At 35.1% G+C, this 22,450-nt stretch overlaps 1 protein-coding gene across 1 annotated transcript in view; it reads left to right on the top strand.

The window, feature by feature from the left end:
• EPC2 (enhancer of polycomb 2) overlaps window positions 1-22,450 on the top strand; it is a 107,566-nt gene that overhangs the window by 65,083 nt on the left and 20,033 nt on the right. The window contains exons 3-6 of the mRNA XM_027131631.1: window positions 1,892-2,037; window positions 12,940-13,146; window positions 19,277-19,425; window positions 20,423-20,555. Coding sequence (XP_026987432.1) covers window positions 1,892-2,037; window positions 12,940-13,146; window positions 19,277-19,425; window positions 20,423-20,555 — 635 coding nt within the window. The remainder of the gene's footprint in view (window positions 1-1,891; window positions 2,038-12,939; window positions 13,147-19,276; window positions 19,426-20,422; window positions 20,556-22,450) is intronic.

Here is a 22,450-nt window from a genome sequence, read left to right as displayed (position 1 = left end):
ATCTGGATAAAATTATTACTTTTGTCCTTAGTAATACACATTTGCTGTACAGACTACTCTGCACAAGTGTTTATGATACCAATTAGCTCAACAACAATCAATAAAAGGGAATGAGGTCAATACTACATGGACGTTGTCCTGGTTCTTCTATGATTTTTCTTTGCCAGAGGGGGCTGGAATAGCAACAGAAGGATTAAAATCTTCAGTAGGGAGGAGCAAAGGCTTTTCCTTGACTGCTCAACATGGAAAGAGTCCTTTCAACTCTATATTAAAAAAATTAGGGCTTCCCTGGTGGCGCAGTTGTTGAGAGTCCGCCTGCCGATGCAGGGGACACGGGTTCGTGCCCCGGTCCGGGAAAATCCCACGTGCCGCGGAGCCTGCGCGTCCGGAGCCTGTGCTCCGCAATGGGAAAGGCCACAACAGTGAGAGGCCCGCGTACCGCAAAAAAAAAAAAATTAAAAATGAGTGCCTGCACCTAAGATGCCTTTCCCAGAAAGGTGTACCCCCTAGCCTTGCACAGCTCTCATATAGAGGCAGGTTGCATTTCCTGCTGGAGCCCCAACGCGCCAAGTTCCCTTACAGTCTGTGTTCTCTCAGTATCCACAAGCCAGCAATTCCATTCTGTTATTTTTGTGCATTTTTAGTATCCCTTGAGGTAGTAGACGTGGCCATCTACTGTAACGTTTATGGTTTGCTTGGACTCTGATAACACAAAGTTACATAGATTTTACATAAGCCTGTTATTTTTGGTGTACAATTTTGCATATAGAGGATTTTTTTTTTGAGGAACTCATATATCATGTTATAGCAGGAATGTGTATACTTTTTATAGTACTAATGTAAATCAAATAAATTATAGTGGTCCATTCTAAATATTAGTGAGTACCTCATGCTGATTTTTGTCAGTTCATAAAAAGAAGCAGTTGACTTCAGGGGCCCAGAAGTAAATTTCTGGGCACATTCAGAATTCAACCTCTCAGAGCTAGGCAATCCTTAAAGAAGATTTCATTTTAAACAGCATATTTCTTGCTGTTAGCTCACATCCCTAAGAATATTCCAAGCAGTATCTCTTGATAACGTGACATATTGGTTGTTCTCTTTGTTAATGGATGATAAAGCCTGAGAGATAGCCAAGAGAAGAAACTGTACCCCAAAAAAGTGAAATTTTGAAAATTATACTTTCCTATCAATTTTTGCTTATCTTTCATCTTCCTCCTCCACCTTCCTCTATTTCCCTTTCCTCCCACCCTCTGCCTCTGGTAACCACAAGTCTGATCTCTTTCTATGAGTTTGGGTTGTTTTTTAGGTTCCACATAGAAGTGAGATCATACATTATTTGTCTCTCTCTGACTTATTTCATTTAGCATAACGCCCTCAGGTCCATCTATAATGTTGCAAATGTTAATTTTATTTATTTATTTTTAAAGAAAACTAGTCTGTCAGGCCAGCACCTCTTTTTTTTTGTTTGTTTAAATCTGTTTTATCTCCAGTGATTTGAAATGCCATTCCCATCATATATTTTATACTTGAGTTTATTTCTAGACTGTTAATTTAGTTCCATAGCTTCTCTTTATGCTCCCAACTACCATGTGAATAAATATCTTTTTTTATAATTGCTACTTTATATTTTAATATATATATTTGTGACCCTTTATTTTTAAAATAAAAAATTCTAGTTGCTGTTTTTACTGTTCTGTGAAACTTTAAATCATATGTGAATTAAAATTTATTTTTTCTTCAACGGAATCTCTAAAACCAATTTTTTGATGTCTGCTCGTGAACTCCTCTTTGGTCAATGCTTTATACTTTGGGAGTATCCTGTGGTTGAATATAGACTCTATATAACTCCATGATTTCTCCTGAGTTTGAAGAATTTTTTTTTCTTTTCTAGCCTTTAATCTAGACAACGAACAACCAGATTATGATATGGATTCAGAAGATGAGACCTTATTAAATAGACTTAACAGAAAGATGGAAATTAAGCCTTTGCAATTTGAAATTATGATTGACAGACTTGAAAAAGCCAGTTCTAATCAGGTACTGTACGTTGTAAAAATGTCTCTTGTATTAACAGTTAATCTAATTAGCAGCTTTATTTTGCATTTTCTTTAGACCTGAGTATATTACATGTTACTGACTCTTGAATTTCTTTTCCTGAGATCCTAGAATTTCTATTTACAATATTCCTTGACAGTTCAATATTCCTTAAGGAATACTTAAGCGTACTTTCTTTGAATAGGAGCATGAAGAGTACAATTCCGACTTTTTTCTTATTTGGATATAAAACTAATACTAGTTACATTCTTATAATATCTTCTTGATCCTTTTCATGGAGCTGTCTTTCTGGTGCTTCAGTAACTTAACTGCTTGGCTGGTGTCTTAGGTAGACACCTCATACCAATTCAATTACTCAGATTTATATTAAGGTACTCTTATCATTTAAAATGTATTTTAGTTTTACTTATTTATATATTATTTAAAATTTTAAGTGAAGGAAAAATTATTCACAAAGTAATAAAGAATTTTCTTTAATGGGACATTGTATGTATGGTATAGAGAATTTAAAATGGTATGTTCCTTCTGGAAAACAGTTAGGCAGCATATGTCAGGAACCTTAAAATGTTTATACCTTTTGATTTCGTGGTCCTACCTCTAGGCATCATTCCCAAGAAAAATAATTAGTGAAGGTGTCAAAGATTTCTGAACAGGGTTGTTAAGAATAACTTATAAGTTGTCTGTAGGATGGAATATCATACAACCATTAAAAATTGTTATTTTGAAGAGTATCTAGTGGCACAGGAAGTTGATCATTATATAATGTGAGATTTCAAAAACAGGACACAGAATTATTGAAGGTTTGTTTAAAGCATTTCTACATGTGCATAGAAGAACAAGAATGTACAACAAAATGCCAACAATGGTTATATTTAGGTGCTGGAATTATGGGTGATTTTTATGTTCTTCATTCTATTTTTCTGTATTTTCCAAAATTTACTATAATGGGCATGTGATGATATTACAATTACATTTTAAAACTATTTTAAAAAATAATTGTTGGTATACCTCTGTGGTATATTAATATGCTAATTTTTATTAATGTAGTAAGAAGTTACCACTATAAATAAATAAGCTTTTTACACTAGACTGTTAAAAGTTTTCACTTGTTTACCTATACAAATTCATTATTTTCCCCCCAACTTCCAAGTAAGTCCTTTAAATCCCTGAGGCATTACCAACTCTTCAGAACATTTCCCAAACTTTTCCATTGTAAAGTGACTTTCTTGCATTTTTAGCCTTTCTACCAGTCTCCCCTGACCCCATTTTTTTAAATTAAAATAAGTTTTCTATTGAAGTATGGTTGATTTACAATGTTGTGTTAATTTCTGCTGTACAGCAAAGTGATTCAGTTATACACCGAGCTGAGCTACTTGTGCCATACAACAGGTTCCCACCAGCTATCTGTTTTACACATGGTAGTGTATTTATGTCAAACCTAATCTCCCAATTCATCCCACCCTCCCCTTCCTCCACTGTGCCCACTCGTCCGTTCTCTGTGTTTGCGTTTCTATTCCTGCCCTGCAAATAGGTTCATCTGTACCATTTTTCTAGATTCCACATATATGCGTTAATAGACGATACTTGTTTTTCTCTTTCTGACTTACTTAACTTTGTATGACAGATTCTAGGTTTATCCACATCTCTACAAATGACCTAATTTCATTTCTTTTTATGGCTGAGTAATATTCCATTATATATATGTATCACATCTTCTTTATCCATTCATCTGTTAATGGACCTTTAGGTTGTTTCCATGTCCTGGCTATTGTAAATAGTGCTGCAATGAACATTGGGGTACATGAGTCTCTTTGAATTATGGTTTTCTCATGGTATACCCAGGAGTGGGATTCCTGGGTCCATATGGTAGTTCTACTTTTAGTTTTTTAAGGAACCTCCATAGTGTTTTCCACAGTGGCTGTATCAATTTACATTCCCACCAGCAGTGCAAGAGGGTTTCCTTTTCTCTGCACCCACTCCAGCATTTATTGCTTGTAAATTTTTTGATTATGGCCATTCTGACCCGTGTGAGGTGATAACCTCATTGTAGTTTTGATTTGCATTTCTCTAATAATTAGTGATGTTAAGCATCTTTTCATGTGCCTCTTGGCCATGTGTATGTCTTCTTCTTTTCTATGTATAGTGTCATGTCATCTGCAAATGTCTATTTAGGTCTTCCGCCCATTTTTTGATTTGGTGGTTTGTTTTTTTGATATTGAACTGCATGAGCTGTTTGTATATTTTGGAGATTAATCCGTTGTCTGTTGCTTCGTTTGCAAATACTTTCTCCCATTCCATGATTGTCTTTTCATCTTATTTATGGTTTCCTTTGCTGTGCAAAAGCTTTTAAGTTTAATTAGGTCCCATTTGTTTATTTTTGTTTTTATTTTCATTACTCTAGGAGGTGGTCATAAAAGATCTTGCTGTGATTTATGTGAAAGAGTGTTTTTCCTGTGTTTTCCTCTAAGAGTTTTATAGTGTCTGGTCTTACATTTAGGTCTTTAATCCATTTGGAGTTTATTTTTGTGTATGGTGTTAGGTAGTGTTCTAATTTCATTCTTTTTCATGTAGTTGTCCTGTTTTCCCAGCACCATTTATTGAAGAGGCTGTCTTTTCTCCATTGTATATTCTTGCCTCCTTTGTCATAGATTAGGTGACCATAGGTGTGTGGGTTTATCTCTCGGCTTTCTATCCTGTTCCATTGATCTATATTTCTGTTTTTGTGCCAGTACCATACTGTCTTGATTACTGTAGCTTTGTAGTATAGTCTGAACTCAGGGAGCCTGATTCCTCCAGCTCCATTTTTCTTTCGCAAGATTGCTTTAGCTATTCGGGGTCTTTTGTGTTTCCATACAAATTATACAATTTTGTGTTCTAGTTCTGTGAAAAATATCATTGGTAATTTGATAGGAATTGCATTGAACCTGTAGATTGCTTTGGGTAGGATAGTCATTTTTACAATACTGATTCATCCAATCCAGGATCATGTTATATTTCTCCACCTGTTTGCATTGTCTTTGATTTCTTTCATCAGTGTCTTATAGTTTTCTGCATACAGGTCTTTTGCCTCCTTACATAGGTTTATTTCTAGGTATTTTATTCTTTTTGTTGCAGTGGTAAATGGGATTGTTTCCTTAATTTCTCTTTCTGGTCTTTCATTGTTAGTGTATAGGAATGCCAGAGATTTCTGTGCCTTAATTTTGTATCCTGCCTGCAACCTTCCCAAATTCACTGATTAGTTCTAGTAGTTTTCTGGTGGCATCTTTAGGATTTTCTATGTATAGTATCATGTCATCAGCAAACAGTGACAGTTTTACTTCATATTTTATAATTTGTATTTCTTATTCTTCTCTGATTGCCGTGGCTAGGGCTTCCTAAACTATTGAATAATAGTAGTGAGAGTGGACACCTTGTCTTGTTCCTGAGCTTAGAGAAAATGCTTTCAGTTTTTCAACATTGAGAATGATGTTTGCTGTTGGTTTGTTGTATATGGCCTTTATTATGTTGAGGTAGGTTCCCTCTATGCCCACTTTCTGGAGAGTTTTTATCATAAGTGGGTGTTGAATTTTGTCAAAAGCTTCTTCTGCATCTATTGAGATGATCATATGGTTTTTATTCTTTAATTTGTTAATATGGTGTATTGCATTGTTTGATTTGCATATATTGAAGAATCCTTGCATCTCTGGGATAAATCCCACTTTATCACGGTGTATGCTCTTTTTAATGTGCTGTTGGATTCTGTTTGCTAGTACTTTGTTGAGGGTTTTTGCGTCTGTGTTCATCAGTGATAGATATATTGGTCTGTAATTTTCTTTTTTTGTGATGTCTTTGTCTGGTTTTGGTATCAGGGTGATGGTGGCCTTGTAGAATGGGTTTGGGAGTATTTCTCCCTCTGCAGTTTTTTGGAAGAGTTTGAGAAGAATAGGTGTTAACTCTTCTCTAACTGTTTGATAGAATTCACCTGTGAAGCCATCTTGTCCTGGATTTTTTGTTTGCTGGAAGATTTTTAATTACAGTTTCAATTTCCTTACTTAAGATTGGTCTGTTCATATTTTCTGTTTCTTCCTGGTTCAGTCTTGGAAGGTTATACCTTTCTAAGAATTTGTCCATTTCTTCCAGGTTGTCCATTTTATTGGCATAGAGTTGCTTGTAGTAGTCTCTTAGCATGCTTTGTATTTCTGTGGTGTCTGTTGTAATTTCTCCTTTTTCATTTCTAATTTTATTGATTTGAGTTCCTCTCCCTTTTTTTCTTGATGAGTCTGGCTAAAGGTTTATCAATTTTGTTTATCTTCTCAAAATCAAATTTTAGTTTTATTGATCTTTACTATTGTTTTCTTCATTTCTATTTCATTTATTTCTGCTCTGATCTTTATGATTTCTTTCTTTCTACTAACTTTGGTTTTCTTTGTTCTTCTTTTTCTAGTTGCTTTAGGTGTAAGGTTAGATTGTTTATTTGATACTTTCTTGTTTCTTGAGGCGAGATTGAATTGCTATAAACTTCCCTCTTAGAACTGCTTTTGTTGCATCCCATAGGTTTTGGGCCATCGTGTTTTCATTGTCATTCGTTTCTAGAAATATTTTCATTTCTTTGATTTCTTCAATGATCTCTTGGTTATTTAGCGGTGCGCTGTTTAGCATCCATGTGTTTATGTTTTTTTACAGTTTTTTTCCTGTAATTGATTTCTAATCTCATAACGTTGTGGTTAGAAAAGATGCTTGATACGATTTCAATTTTCTTAAATTTACTGAGGCTTGATTTGTGACCCAGGATGTTATCTATCCTGGAGAATGTTCCATGCACACTTGAGAAGAAAGTGTAATCTGCTGTTTTTGGATGGAATGTCCTATAAATATCATTTAAGTCTATCTAGTCTATTATGTCATTTAAAGCTTGTGTTTCCTTATTAATTTTCTGTTTGGATGATCTGTCCATAGGTGTAAGTGAGGTGTTAAAGTCCCCCACTATTATTGTATTACTGTCGATTTCCTCTTTTATAGCTGTTAGCAGTTGCCTTATGTATTGAGGTGCTCCTATGTTGGGTGCATAAATATTTATGATTGTTACATCTTCTTCTTGGATTGATCTGTTGATCATTATGTAGTGTCCTTCCTTGTCTGTTGTAACATTCTTTATTTTAAAGTCTATTTTATCTGATATGAGTATAGCTACTCCAGCTTTCTTGTGATTTCCATTTGCATGGAATATCTTTTTCCATCCCCTCACTTTCAGTCTGTATGTGTCCCTACGTCTGAAGTGGGTCTCTTCTAGACAGCATGTATGCAGATCTTCTTTCTGTATCCATTCACCCAGTCTGTGTCTTTTGGTTGCAGCATTTAATCCATTTACGTTCACGGTGATTATCAATATGTATGTTCCTATTACCATTTTCTTAATTGATTTGGGTTTGCTTTTGTGGGTCTTTTTCTTCTCTTGTGTTTCCCACGTAGAGAAATTCCTTTAGCATTTGCTGTAAAGCTGGTTTGGGGTGCTGAATTATCTTAGCTTTTGCTTGTCTGTAAAGCTTTTAATTTCTCCATCGAATCTGAATGAGATCCTTGCTGGGTAGAGTAACCTTGGTTGTAGGTTTTTCCCTTTCATCACTTTAAATATATCCTGCCACTCCTTTGTGGCCTGCAGAGTTTCTGCTGAAAAATCAGTTGATAACCTTAGAGGGATTCCTTTGTATGTTATTTGTTGTTTTCCCTTTCCACTTTTAATATTTTTTCTTTGAATTTAATTTTTGTTAGTTTGATTAATATGTGTCTCACTGTGTTCTGCTAGGGTTTATCCTGTATGGGACACTGTGCTTCCTGGACATGGGTGGCTCTTTCTTTTCCCATGTTAGGGCAGTTTTTTACTATAATCTCTTCAGATATTTTCTCAGACCCTTTCTCTTTCTCTTCTTCTGAGACCCCTATAATTCGAACGTTGGTGCATGTAATGTTGTCCCAGAGGTCTCTGAAGCTGTCCTCAATTCTCTTTTCATTCTTTTTTCTTTATTCTGCTCTTCCTCAGTTATTTCTACCATACTTCCAGCTCACTTATTTGCTCTTCTGTCTCAGTTATTCTAATATTGATTCCTTCTAGTGTATTTTTCATTTCAGTTATTGTGTTCATCCCCTTTTGTTTGTTGTTTATAGTTCTTCTAGGTCTTTGTTAAAGATTTCTTGTATTTTCTCAATCCATGCCTCCATTCTATTTCCGAGATTTTGGATCATCTTCGCTATCATTACTCTGAATTCTTTTTCAGGTAGGTTTCCTATTTCCTCTTCATTTATTTGGTCTTGTAGGTTTTTACCTTGCTCCTTTGTCCGTAACATATTTTTCTTGTCATCTCATTTTTTTGGATGGGACCCGTCCCCCACTTAGATGGAAAGTAATATCTAGTGTACTGTCCAAAAAAGTACATTAAAACTGAAGTTTGTAAAATTCAGCTTAATTTGTTTTTTGAGGGATTGTCTTTTTTTATTGGAAATTTGTTTAATTATCAAATTGATACTCATTATAATTAGTGCTCACAGTTTTCCTAGGATTTTGATCACTGGCATCAGATATAATTTCAGTTTTTCTTCTTTATGTGTAAATTTTCCTAGCAAACCTAGGCTTGATCAGACTTTTGGCATTTCTTCTGTTTTCCATGAGTGCTTCAAAATTCTCATGGTGGTTGAAATTATATCATCAGAAGCCTTCTTCCGTGTGTTCTGTAATTTGCTTTTTTTCATTTAGTTAGTAATATTTATTTAGTGCTCAGGTGAGCAAGACAAGTGACAGAAGTTCTGCCCTTGTGGAGCTTATCATCTAAGTGGGTACAAGATAAACAAAAAGCATGTAAACAGTAAATTATGCACTATAATCAGCACCATCCTATTTTAGTTCTCTTTGCTCAGTGGCAAGCTTCCAGACTCTAAAACAACTGGCTAGGTTCTCAGCGCTTGATAGCATCTGCTTTCTGCAGAGGAGATTAAGGTGAAGGCTTTGTTACAGGAACAAGAAAATTGTCTTATTAATAGAACCAAGGATTAAAGATAGCAAAAGCCTCCCCTCATTCCAAGTGTCTGATCTGGGGGGTTCATGGAGTTCTTTATTTTCTCTTTTTGGGGGCTAGGATAGTACCAGATCCCAGGGCAAGGAATCAAGTTTGTGGTTAAACCAATATTTATTAAGTTGGTAGAGAAAGACATAAAAGATGGACTGGGGCAGAAGCTTCTGCTGGCATTATTCTGTGGAGACTATTGCAATGAAGTCATTATTGAAAACTCTTGTTGCCAAAGTCTGTGATTATTTTCAGTTCCCATCCTTTGTCTTATTTGAGTTCTCCTTATTTCTTCAAATTGTCCTCACCTTTGTTCTTTTGAATACAATTCATGTCCTTTTGGTTTTCGTATGATTTTTTTATGACCATTCCTTCTAATTTTCTTTTACTGACTCCGTTTCATTCAACTCCTGCAAACATCAGGGTTTCTTGAAATTCTGTTCTTGGTATTCTTGTCCTGATTATTTTGGGGGGTAATATCACCTCATCGAGCATTTTTGTGGTTATAGTAATACCTATGCCTTTAGCCTTGACCACTTTCTCAAGCCCCAGGATTTTCTTTTTTCTCTTTTTGTGCTGACTGTTGGCATCTCCATCTAGATGGTCCACAGACCTCTCAAGTTTAACCTTTTCAAAACTTAACTTACTCTCTTAACTCCAGATGATCCTATACTGTATTCATTCTCTCTCCAGTGACTCCCAAAACTCAGGATCTTGTGGGTTTTTAAAATCCTTTTCCTTTAGTCCCTAAATTTTCAATAAACTACTACCCTATGTCTCTCCTTTTTTATTAAGTCGCAGTTAAATTTTCAAAAGATAAGCCATATTGTTTACCTTTTAGTCCATTTTAGTTTACTGATATTGCACTGTTTAAGGTCACTGATGGCCTCCTAATTATCATCCAGGAGTCTCTTTTTAGTCTGCGTCCTACTTAATATCCCTGTAGTATTGGATTTGTTGACCTCCATCTTTCCTGATTCTTCTTGTTTCTTCATCTCCTCTTCCTTTGCTCCTCTACCTCTTGTTCTTTTCCTTCGGTATCTATCCTCAGAATTTATTCTTGTACCGTAAGCTGCCAACACAGGCACTCTCAGATGGAGTTTTTTGTGACTGTGTCCTCTATCTTACTGCACTAATACTCAGTTGCAAGGTTCTTACGTTCTCTTATTGTTCAATTTGTATTTGTTTAACCTTAATTCCCATACTGTAAATTTCTTTAAGTATTGGATTTTCTTAAAGTTTTTTTTGTTATCTTCCCCACAACCTGTAGCACAAATGATGGCTGATAGTAGTTATTAACTACTTACTGCTTAGTTGGCTATTTTATATGTAAAAGCATTAATTTTTACATGTAATTTATTCATTTGTGTATTAAATTTGTGCATTTATTGAAATTGCTAGACCATGAGTTTTGTATATAAGCAAACTAAATGATGGAGCTTGTTGCAGTCTAGAAAAAGAAGAATTTTTATCTCCCATCCCTAAGCCCCCAAAATAAGTAAATCAAGTAAGTCAGAGCTGTCTTGGAAATAATAAATTTATCACAGACCCCTTTGCCACTGGAATACTGGTTTCTACTGCTTTCTAGTAGATGAAATGCTAAATGGCAGAACTTTTTCCTTAGGTATAAAAGTAGTAGGATTCTGATTTTTGTGGATTTTTAATCATGTCACATAATTTGTGACTACTTTATCTGTAAATAGTTCTTGTCCACTCAAATTGATGCTGTCACCATGATAGCAGAGAGGCACTGATACTAGTTGCCCTAGAATAGCTAAAGATAAGTTTTACAGAATGACTAAAACCAAAATTATCCAATAAAATAAAAATTGGCCATGTGACAATATAAAAACAGCAGTTGTTGACTTACAGCTAACATAGGAAAGTAATGTCAGGATGTTTAAACTGTGTATTGAATTCTTATTACCTCAGATATAAAGAGGGTACTTAAGCATGAGGCAGAAGGACATTTCTGAAAGCAGGGGCAAGAAGCACCAGAGAAGAAAATCTGAGGCAGTGTTTTAATCTCCTGACACCTCCTGCAGGAAGATAGGAAGCAGTGTTATTTTGATAATGTTGTTATATAAGAAACTCACCACTGCTCTGCTGGTTGAAGGAAAGAGATTATCTTCCTCCCCACTCAAAGGTTAGATTAAGTTCTTGATTTAATTAGTGAAGGTTATAAAATTTTATCAGAAGCAGAATGACCAAACAGCTGAAGCACGTATAGCATATCACAGCATTGTTTCCCTTTGGTCCCCAGAGCACATGAGAGCTACCAGTTATGCTATGCTCTAAGCATTTGGTGGAATTTTGTTAGATCCAGAAAGCTCTATTTTTATTCTGCCACCGTCCTTGTAGACTTTGGAGGCACACATCACCATTCCAGAGAACTTCAGCTAACAGTGGGAGAGTGTCCACTTAAAGTTGATGTTTGGAAATATTGGTTCTTTTGGTTTGATCTCATGTTTCAGGCTCCGGCTTTCCACTTTAAAGGTCAAGTTACTCGGTGTCTCAGATGCAGTTAAGCTGACTCCACTGAGACTTTGAATAAACCAAAGAATGGCCACTTATAATTTTATTGTCATGTGGACTAGAATACTTGAGTTGATACCGTCTGTATTCTCTTCCTGTGGTCAAACCATCTTGGCAGCCAAATTATAATAAGAAACCAACTAATTAGCTTTAGTAAGCACCATCATAGGACTGGAAGTCCAGGTGATTATTACATTTATTCCATGAAGTTATACCAATATGAGAAGTCAGATCATAGCAAAAATTTATTTGCTAAGTCATGCTTTCTTCAAATGAATTCCTACAACCTGCAAATTGATTAGTATGTTGATCTTAAAATTTCAGTGATAAAAATTTTCCCCTCATTTCCAAGTTTTTAGGAGATATCTCAATTTGTTTTGAAAATGAATCTTCATCTCTAGAATGATAAAAGTAAAAAGATTGGGATAGCATCACTTCAGTAAGGGTTCACAGCTCTAAAACTCCATAATCTTTTTCTAAGCTTCACTATAAATGGATATGTGTAACCCCTAATCCATCTTACTAAAGCTGATTAGCCTCTCTGATCTTCACAAGGAGCAAGGAAACAGATGTGACCAAGCAAATTTCTACAGACTTTACTTTGAGATAATGTCAGCATATATTGGCTGCACTGATAAAGGAGAAATAGATCCCTGAGATGCCACTGTCCCAGACATGACAATGTCATTAACAAAATGAGTGTTTAGAACAAGGATTCTCTAGTATTTAATCAGCTTTGTTAGAGGAATTGTTTATATATGTAATTGGTACAAGAAATTCAAGATTGCATAGTGTTGAGACTTCTGGAAACATGCTAAGTTTGTCCTTTTCAATTTCAAAGGAGGCATGTGTTTATTTAGTTGCAATACGTTGGAAAATATTCATAGTTTATTTTGGAGGGAGGTAAAAAGAAACCACCTGTAAATTCTAGTTTCTGTTGAAAAACAAAAACACTGAAAGAAGCTACTAGACTATTGAAAACTAGTAGATCCTCCAATGTGTGGAATCCCAGAATATCAGAATTTTGAAGGACCCTGGATGTCTTCCAGTTCAAGACTTTCCTGAGTCATAAATCTGTTGTCGTCTTATCATTAATCCAGGCTTCTTAAATATTTTAAGTGGTGGAACGCACTACCTCTTAGGGCAAAATTCTAATTTTGGTAAATCTTAATAAAGTCTTTGTTCGAATTGTGTTTTCTGCCATCATGGTATCTGATCATAATTGTTAGACTGATCACATTTTTTCCTGTAGGTATAGTTTAATTTTAATTTTTTTTAAGCATTGTAGTTGATGACATTTTTATTTTTTATTTAGCTTGTAACACTTCAAGAAGCAAAACTGCTGCTAAACGAAGATGATTACCTTATTAAAGCTGTATATGACTACTGGGTGAGAAAACGTAAAAACTGCAGGGGACCATCCCTCATTCCTCAGATAAAACAAGAGAAAAGAGATGGCTCTACCAACAATGACCCTTATGTTGCCTTTCGGAGGAGAACAGAGAAAATGCAAACTCGAAAGGTAATATGCTGTAGTAGGTCTGCGTCTTACTAGAGCATGGACTTGAGGATATGGGGAGGGGGAAGGGTAAGCTGTGACAAAGTGAGAGAGTGGCATGGACATATATACACTACCAAACATAAAATAGATAGCTAGTGGGAAGTAACCGCATAGCACAGGGAGATCAGCTATGTGCTTTGTGTCCACCTAGAGGGGTGGGGATAGGGAGGGTGGGAGGGAGGGAGACGCAAGAAGGAAGAGATATGGGAACATATGTATATGTATAACTGATTCACTTTGTTATAAAGCAGAAACTAACACACCATTGTAAAGCAATTATGCTCCAATAAAGATGTTTAAAAAATAAAGAAAGAAAGGTAATATGCAAATTAGATTTAACTGAATGTACCTTGATAGTATTTAAGACCAATATTTTTATTTTGCTGATAGCTTGAGTAATTTTCAGTAATTCGAATATAAAGAGAAGCTAATGACATTGTTGAACTTTATATTAGAAAGGCTGCTATTCAGTAGCTTCTGTCCCCCAGTTGTTTGCAATGTTTATTTAATACCTATGGGCTTTATAAATCTATTGGTTATACCATTTTAGGCTTGCAGTTGAAGTGATGTGAGGAAATTCGTGTTAGGAAGAAAACTCTGAAGTTTTGAATTCTTCAGTAAACTGTACATTCTATACATATCCTCTGTTTGGGAAGCTTAAGAGTTCCTTTGAAACCATATTCTAAATCATGCATGTGAAAATGGACTTTACTCCCTCTAACTACTGTGGGGTCATGGGAAGTTGGGAAAGGTTCATTTTCAAGCCTGTTCTGCTAACAGTCGCAAGTAAAACAATGGAACCTTTTTCTCCTTTTCTGAGTTGTCGGTTGTGTCAGATTTCGAATTGACAAACTTGTCCTAATCTGGCTTTCAGAAGCAAGATGAGCCAGAATTTTAAGAGAAATGGGGTCTCAGGCTGTGAAATGATACAGTATAGAAGAAAGCATTATTTCAGATGGTAGTCACTGCCTTCCATTTCTCATAATTAACGGTAAACATCAGACATGGTAACACATTCTCTAACATTGCAGAATATTAGGAACATATAAATGTAAAAACCATGAGGAATTATAATTGGAGGCAAAGCATTTTCTGTGGATTCCTGTTTCTCCTGAATGAGAATGCTTTCTCATTCTCTTGAATGCTTGTCCTTGTCAGCTGTTAATATAACAGCTGTGAGGCATAACAGCTGCCAGGGATAGTACATTATAGGGGAAACTTCCCTACTGGTTAACAACCAGAGTTTTTATAACTCTTTCTTGGATTTCCCAATTGTGTATGACATTCCCTAACCCAGACTGAATTTTCAGTTTGGTGTGTTGGTTCTTAGCTAAGGAAATATTAGCTATTTCTTGAAGATTTAGTGCATTGTTTAGAAAAGACTATAATGAGATGAGTTTGTAAATACAGTAAAGCTTTATAAATATGGACATGAGGAAGGAGAGGTTTATCTGGATTATTGAAAAAATCTGAACTTCCAGTTACTTTTTAAAAGAAATGTAATTGATTCAGATATATTGCAAAAGATAGACTTAGAGCAATGTCTTTTGAAGGAAAAGTACTGTTGGGCTTCTTTTAGTGAATGGGTATGAAGTACTTAAAATTATCAGTATTTATTGACATACAAACAATATTACAAATGTTTAAATATGTTTTATTCTTAAATAGGTTAAATCACTATTTTCTAACCAGTGTGTTTTGAGAATTGCTAGAAATAGGTTCCTGTGTTTAGGCATTTCTCCATTGTGTAATAACTAGGCCAGCATTTTCCTGACACTCTGATTCCTACCCTTTCTCTTACCTGTTATTTTCATCTTCCTCTCCAAGGTGGTATATTTTCTTTTCCAATGGTATTTTTATTCCTCTCTGTTTTCAGTTATGGGACCAAAAACTATTCCCCTTCATGTACACTCTTGCTGCTTAGAAATGTGTATGAGTTTTAAAATGAGAAAGTTAGGAAAGCAATCGAGAGTGGACACCCTAGGTGTTCAGGAGGTGGTCAGGCATTGAGATATGCAACAATGAATACCAGCTAACAGAGGTCCTCTGCTTCCTTTTCTATTCCCACAAACGTAAAAACATTTATATAGATGATGCAAAAGCTAGAGTAAAGGACTTCTGAAATATTTGCTTGGAAGTCTATAATTTAATTTTAATCATTAAACTAATGTTTAGTTTGGGAGTGGTTAAGTGCTTTAGGACATTCTCAAATGACATGGTGTTAAGGTACCAGCATCTCTGAGTGCACTGACTGGGAAGTCTTGAATCAGCATATACGTTTATATGTTTAACCCCATAGGTAAAACTGTTAGCGTCTGTGCCTTCTCTCCTCCCTCTGTGTGGCAAGATAGTTAGGAGAGGAAACTTCCAGGGTAGTGGTTCTCAGTCTGGCTGCACATAACAATCACTCGTGAATTAGCCTTGGTTTAAAAAGATCTATAGTTAACTCTAAATTACAGCAGTTTGAAAGCCACTTCCCTATAGATTTGGCAGTTGGTCAGAACTATAATATGTAACTGGAACAAGAAGACAGGAATTTGCTCCAAGCAGAGACAGTTGTGAAGAAGGGTAAAGGGAATTGAGTAGATTTGAATATAGGGAGTAGGGCCATCTTAAAAGCACAGAAAAGATGTCAGTATGAACTTACAGTTTTTAATATTGATACAGCTAGAAATAGATATAGATCTATGCATGGGTATGTACATAAATATATTACAGGCTTATTTCCTAGCTCTGTTTGCGAGAGGGTATAGAAGCAATTACACTCGCATGTAAATCTTGATTTTAAATACTATTTTCCATTAAAGGGAACCAGGACTCCTTAGAAAAATGATTTTAGGTCTGGTGCTAGGAAAGCATAAAGATAAGCTTGGAACATTCTGCTTTGCCAGAATATAAGAATGTGATTGAAGAATGTTGGAGCCATGTTAGAAGGCCTCAGGAGCCAGCTTAAAGGGTGACCCTGCTGATCAGATGTGGGCAAGTTTGTATGTCAAAATAAGGAGAGTAATGGATTATAACCCATAAAGTAACCCATGAGTCTATACTGATGTAAATGGATGGATGGATAGATGGATAAGTAGATGATTGATTGATTGATTGATTGATTGATAGATGAAAGAGAACACTTTTCCTTACCATAGATTTCCAACTTATAAATGTCAGTGGAATGATGGAGTTCAAAAATCACCATTTGGCAACCACCATAGTAGCAATTGTTTCTGGCAAAAGTTAGAATTAATGGAAGCTAAACTGATGGGGGAAATTTGATGAGAAACAAGATGCTTATGTAAGTCCCACAGCATACTTTTTAATTAAAAAAGGAAAAATACTAATTTGACTAGAGAAATCTGGCAAGCACCATCTTAATCAAGTGATCAATGGGGCAGTAATGGGACAAATAGGTATCATTTAACTCCTGATATGCTGAGTGAGAGACACAGTATCTCTTCTGTGATGGTCCTACCAAAAGTTTACAACATGAATTTAATTGTGGAAAAACATCAAAGAAACCCAAACTGAGGAACATTCTACAAAAATAAGTGGCTTCTGCTCTTTGAAACTATCAAGGTTATGATCACCATAGAAAGACAGAGGAACTATTCCAAATTATAGGAGAGTAAAGAGACACGACAGCTAAACGCAATTTTAATCCTGAATCGGGTCCTAGACCAGGAAAAAGAATTTATTATTATTAATGAATTTTAATAATAAAGTTATTATTGTCCCATTAATGTCCTTTATAGCAACATTATATAAATATATAAAATATGTATATAACTATTTCTTGCTGTGAAGGACATTAATGGGACAATTGGTGAAATATGAATAAAGTCAGTAAGTTAAGTAATAGTTTTTATATCAATGTTAATTTTCTGATTTCGATAATGGTACTGTGATTGTATAAGAGATTATCATTGTTTTTAGAAAATATATTAAAGTGTTTAGGGGATAAAGGAGCATTATATCTTCAACTTTTCTCAAATATTTAAAACACCATTGCTAATAGTTTATGTATGTGTGTATGTGTTTATATATATACATGTATATTGTGTCTTAGTTCATTTGAGCTGTTGTAACAAGAATGCATTAGACTGGGTGGCTTAAACAGCAAACATTTATTTCTCAGTTCTGGAGGTTGGGAAGTCCAAGTTCCAGGTACCATCAGATTTGGTGACTATTGAGGGACCACTTTCTGTTTCATAGATGGTCCTCTTGCTGTGTCCTCACATGGCAGATGGGGCAAGAGATCTCTCTGGGGTCTCTTAGGGTACTAATCCATTCTACAGGACTCCCAAAGGCCTTACCTCCAAATAAAAATCACATTGGAGAGTTAGGATTTCAACATATGAGTTATCAGGAGATGCAAACATTCGGTCCATAACGATGTGTATGTACATACATATATAGATACATACATAAAGAGAGATACATAAAGCAAGTGTAAAATATTAACCTTTGGAGAATCTGAATGAAGATATATGGGAATTCTTTATACTTTTTTTGTAACTTTTTTGTAATCTGAAATTATTTCACAATAAAAGGTTACAAAGTAGAGCAGAAAGGGCAGGACTGGGGTAAAGAAAAATTAGGAACACTAGTTATTTGGGCCTAAAGAGAGCGGGAAATGAATGAGTAAGAAAGGAGAGAAGCATACAGTCCAAGAGGAACCCTTAGTGAAAAGGAGGACAATTTTAAAAGGTTCTGGTGCACTTTTGGTTCAGCTGCTATTATTATTCATCTTTTGAATCTGTATATCTCTCATTCTTATTAGACTTTAAGCCTTTTGAGCATAGGGGACATGTGCAATACTTTGTATAGAGTGAGCACTTTTAATATTTGCTCTTGGTAATGTTAGTTTTTTTTCATTCGGAAGGTATTATTGCTGCCTGGTTACAAAAAAATATTTGCTTAATACCATGCTTTAGATTTTTGCCTTTTCTCACATAGTACTGCTGAAGGGGGAAAAAAGATTGATTTCCTTTGGATAAGATAAAAGAATGATTTATTAACATAGTATTTTTTAATATTCAGTATGCACTACCTTAATGGGACTTAGTTTAGGTAATGTTTTATAGGTGATGATTAATTTTCAAATACAAGTAACTATACACAAAAGGAAAAAAGTAAAACTTTGAATCTTTCTCAAGTTTTATTTTCTCTTTTATAATCCTCCAGTATGAAACCTGGCTTTCTTTGGGTTCTTTCTAATGTCATATTCCTTTATTAAGTCAGGTATGGAAAGCTTGCTTAAATGCAGTCTGTCTAGACATATAGAATGAGGGGTGGTAGTGGTCTATTTTAAAACAAATAGTTCCATGCCTAATATAAAGTAAGTATTCTGTGGATATTTGATTGAACAAAATATTTTTATTAACAGTTACTTTTATATGCAAATGATGCTGCTAATTACAATTGAGCCTTCTCTAGTTATGATAGGACTTTCACCTGTGAGTTAGTTCAAGTTACTTCTTACAGTTCAAAGTAAGAACTTCTAATGAAATTCAGACTTTTCACTGGATGTCTTTTCTACTCTGTAATTAGGTGTTACTACACTGAAGCATGATCATTCGATTCCTTGAGATCCTTTATATCCCATAATCAGTTTTATATCTGAGTTTCTGAAGTGAAGCTTTGCTTATCATTATGATTGTTTACACTGTAGTGTATTGAACTGTCCAGCCCCCAAATAAGCTTCTCATTTTAGCTATTTTTAGGTAACCTTGATTTGACAACTCTTTCCCTCTGTCATTGCAAAATACCTTGTAACCAAATGAAAAGACTGCATTTTTCTGATATAGTAGGTTTTGTTTCAGACAGACTTTAAAAATTTTATTTACATTGGAATTATCCCTTCTATGTCATTCCATCTTTTCAACAGCTGGCAACATTTTTTTTTAATATTTATTGAGATATTTGCTTATACTTTTATTTTCAGAGTTAAATAGGTCCTCTTAATGTAGTTGCTTTTTAGATGATTTTTTAACATTTTGCTTTTATAGAATGAATTTGGGTCTGATAAGATTTTGTTGAATGAAGCTGGAAATGTGGACAATTGGATTTATTCTTCTAAACTTGTTATTTTCAATAGAATCGTAAGAATGATGAAGCCTCTTATGAAAAGATGTTGAAGCTGAGACGAGAGTTTAGTAGAGCTATAACAATTTTGGAAATGATTAAGAGAAGAGAGAAAACAAAACGAGAATTATTGCACTTAACCTTAGAAGTTGTGGAAAAAAGGTAACATTGCTACTATTACAAACCAGTAACAGCTTTAGTCAAATGATAGGCAAAATGTAACCAAATTTAAGCTTTATAACAACTGAAATTGATTATATAACAAAATCTACATTTTTTGAAAATTGTGATTACTACTTTTTTGTTTTAAAAATCAGATTAAGTTACCAGTTCGGGTTGCAAATTTGGGGGATATTTTTGTGTGTAGTGTAGATCCGTTATATGTAATTTTTTGTTGTTGTTGCAGAATCATTGAGTTGTATTTAGAAAAGAACTTGGAGATCATTTTATCCAGTTCTCTGAATTAAAGTTTCTATTAAACAAAATTTGAGAGAGATAAATGTTTATTTGATTTTATTTTCTGATTAGTTAGGAAATACTTGTTTCATTGCATTTTGAAAATGTATTCTCTGATGTAATCAACCTTTTCCTACATAATTAAGTAGACTGTGCTAAACCTAACAAAATTTTGTGTGTTTGCTGAGGTAAGCATTCTAAACATCATTTCCTAGTGCTTGAAAATATAAAATATATGAGGATTCCGTCTTCTGTGTCCCTTAGAGATTAGATGGGTGGGGGTGGGGGATGGTTTTGTTTTTACTAAATCCCAAATATGGGCTTCTTTATTCCCGTAAGTTTTCTCTCTTAAGAATAATCTGATTGGGCTTCCCTGGTTGCGCAGTGGTTGAGAGTCCACCTGCCGATGCAGGGGACACGGGTTCGTGCCCCGGTCTGGGAAGATCCCACATGCTGCAGAGCAGCTGGGCCCGTGAGCCATGGCCGCTGAGCCTGCGCGTCCGGAGCCTGTGCTCCGCAACGGAAGAGGCCACAACAGTGAGAGGCCCGCGTACCGCAAAAAAAAAAAAAAAAAAGAATAATCTGATTAATTGTTGGCTCTGTTTGATTAGTTGTGTTCCAAGTAAATGAAGTATCATTGGTTTTTTATTTCTTTTTTATTTTTAAACTGTAACATTTTCTTATCTATTATTTCCTTTTCAAGATATCATTTGGGAGACTATGGTGGTGAAATCCTTAATGAAGTGAAGATCAATAGATCAGAAAAAGAGTTATATGCCACTCCAGCAACTCATCATAATGGAAATCATCACAAAGTCCAAGAATGTAAAACTAAGGTGAGTATCTTCTGGGGAGAAGCATCTATGGTAGTATTGATCAGATAGTTGTTTTCTGAAGTTGTCTTATAATAGTTTGGTTAAAGAAGAAAGTTATTAACATGCTTGAGTTCCTACTTTTTGCCAAGCACTTTGCTAGGATTTTTTATACACACGTTGATTCATTAATCCTTATAACTTCCCTTTGAGATAGATTTTTACCTCTGTGTGACTTCCAGATCATAAAGTTGTTAAGTGGCAGAGTCTAGGTCTAACATCAAAGACAGTGTGCTTTCAACTATGCTGTCTGCTTCTTTATAGAATATGGGTAATTAAAGCTTAGTTATTATCACGAGCCTTAGCAAATCCTGCATCGTAGTGGCAGGCATCAAAATCTAAAATTAAAGCTTTCCTCATTGAGACTATTGGAAGTTATTCTTTTTGTCATCACCATTGCCATAACCAGCATTTATCAGTTGCTATCTGTCTTGACTTGAAAAAGTCCTATAACTTCTGGATCACAGTTTCTTCCTAATAAAGAGCACTAGTAATTACTTTAGTTTCTTAGACTGAAGAATTATATTTATTCATTATTCACTGTTCCAAGTGAATATTAAAGTATTCAGTTGAAAAATACAAAAATTAATAAAACCTTTAAGGAGCTTAGATTTTAAAAAGAAACAGGTTATTGGCTGAGCATTTAGACAGTAGAGCTGTACTGTGTAGCAAGATTTTAAAAGTGACTTAGGGTGTTTGTGGAAAATTCATCTTTTAAAAATGTGCACAATCCTCAGTTTTCATGGGTTCATTCCTAAAGGTCAAGGAAGAATGTGGAGCAGGAAGACTCCCCCATTATTCAACTCATGTCAATTCAAACAGCAAAGTTCTTTCTTATTAATCACAGGCATCTAGCCCACCTACCCTTTAAATCACACTTGCTTCTCCATAAACAATACAATAAATGTCATTTTGTACATTATTTTAAAAAATCCTTTTTAGATAAATCAATGCTTTTCCAAGGCATATTATTGGTAGGCATAGAATATGAAAATCTCAACCCCAAATTACTGACAGAATCAGCCTTTGTTATATATTGATTCTTATTTTAGATCATCTTTAAGATTAAACACCCACCCTATTTAAATATTAATTTTAGAAATATGGTTGCATCCATTGTTGCTCTACCCTGTTTCACATAGTTAACTATATTTCCTTTGTCACACATCCCACCTTAAAATATAAGTAGTTTCTGAGAAGTTGGGGGTTTCTTTTTGATGTCATAGCTACATCCATTGTATAAAACCATTTATATCTCAGTAACTTGGCATTTAAGCAACATTTTCATCATGTGTAACATTTTTGACCCTAAAGTAGTTTTTACAAAAATCTGAGCTACATGGGGAAAGGTATAACTTCCTCAATATTTTTACACTTTCATAGTGCTTGTACTTTGACGCTTAGAACAGTCATTTTCAAACTTTTTAAAGTAGTAGATCTCTATCTATTAAAAGAATGTCAAGGGCTTCCCTGGTGGCTTAGTGGTTGAGAGTCCGCCTGCCGATGCAGGGGACTCTGGTTCGTGCCGTGGTCTGGGAAGATCCCACATGCCGCTGAGCGGCTGGGCCCGTGAGCCATGGCCGCTGAGCCTGCGCATCTGGAGCCTGTGCTCCGCAACGGGAGAGGCCACGGCAGTGAGAGGCCTGCGTACTGCCAAAAAAAGAAAAAAAAAGAATGGCAATATGTTAAAACAGAAACAGAGCTGCTCTGTTGAGGAGAGGTGGGTGCTAGAACCCACCCCATCAGTCAGTCTCTTTGCCAGATGGCCTCTCACATACCACCACTGAACTCTGGGGTACCTGAGAACAGTTTGATTATTGTTCAGTTGAGGCAGTAATTATTCATTTGAAAAAGTGAAG

Source organism: Aethalodelphis obliquidens, unplaced genomic scaffold (genome assembly GCF_003676395.1).
Source record: "Aethalodelphis obliquidens isolate GAN/ISIS:26980383/991018 unplaced genomic scaffold, ASM367639v1 scaffold2, whole genome shotgun sequence".
Lineage (NCBI taxonomy): Eukaryota > Metazoa > Chordata > Mammalia > Artiodactyla > Delphinidae > Aethalodelphis > Aethalodelphis obliquidens.
Note: the sequence above shows the minus strand (reverse complement) of the source record. Positions and strands in the feature narration are given on the sequence as shown.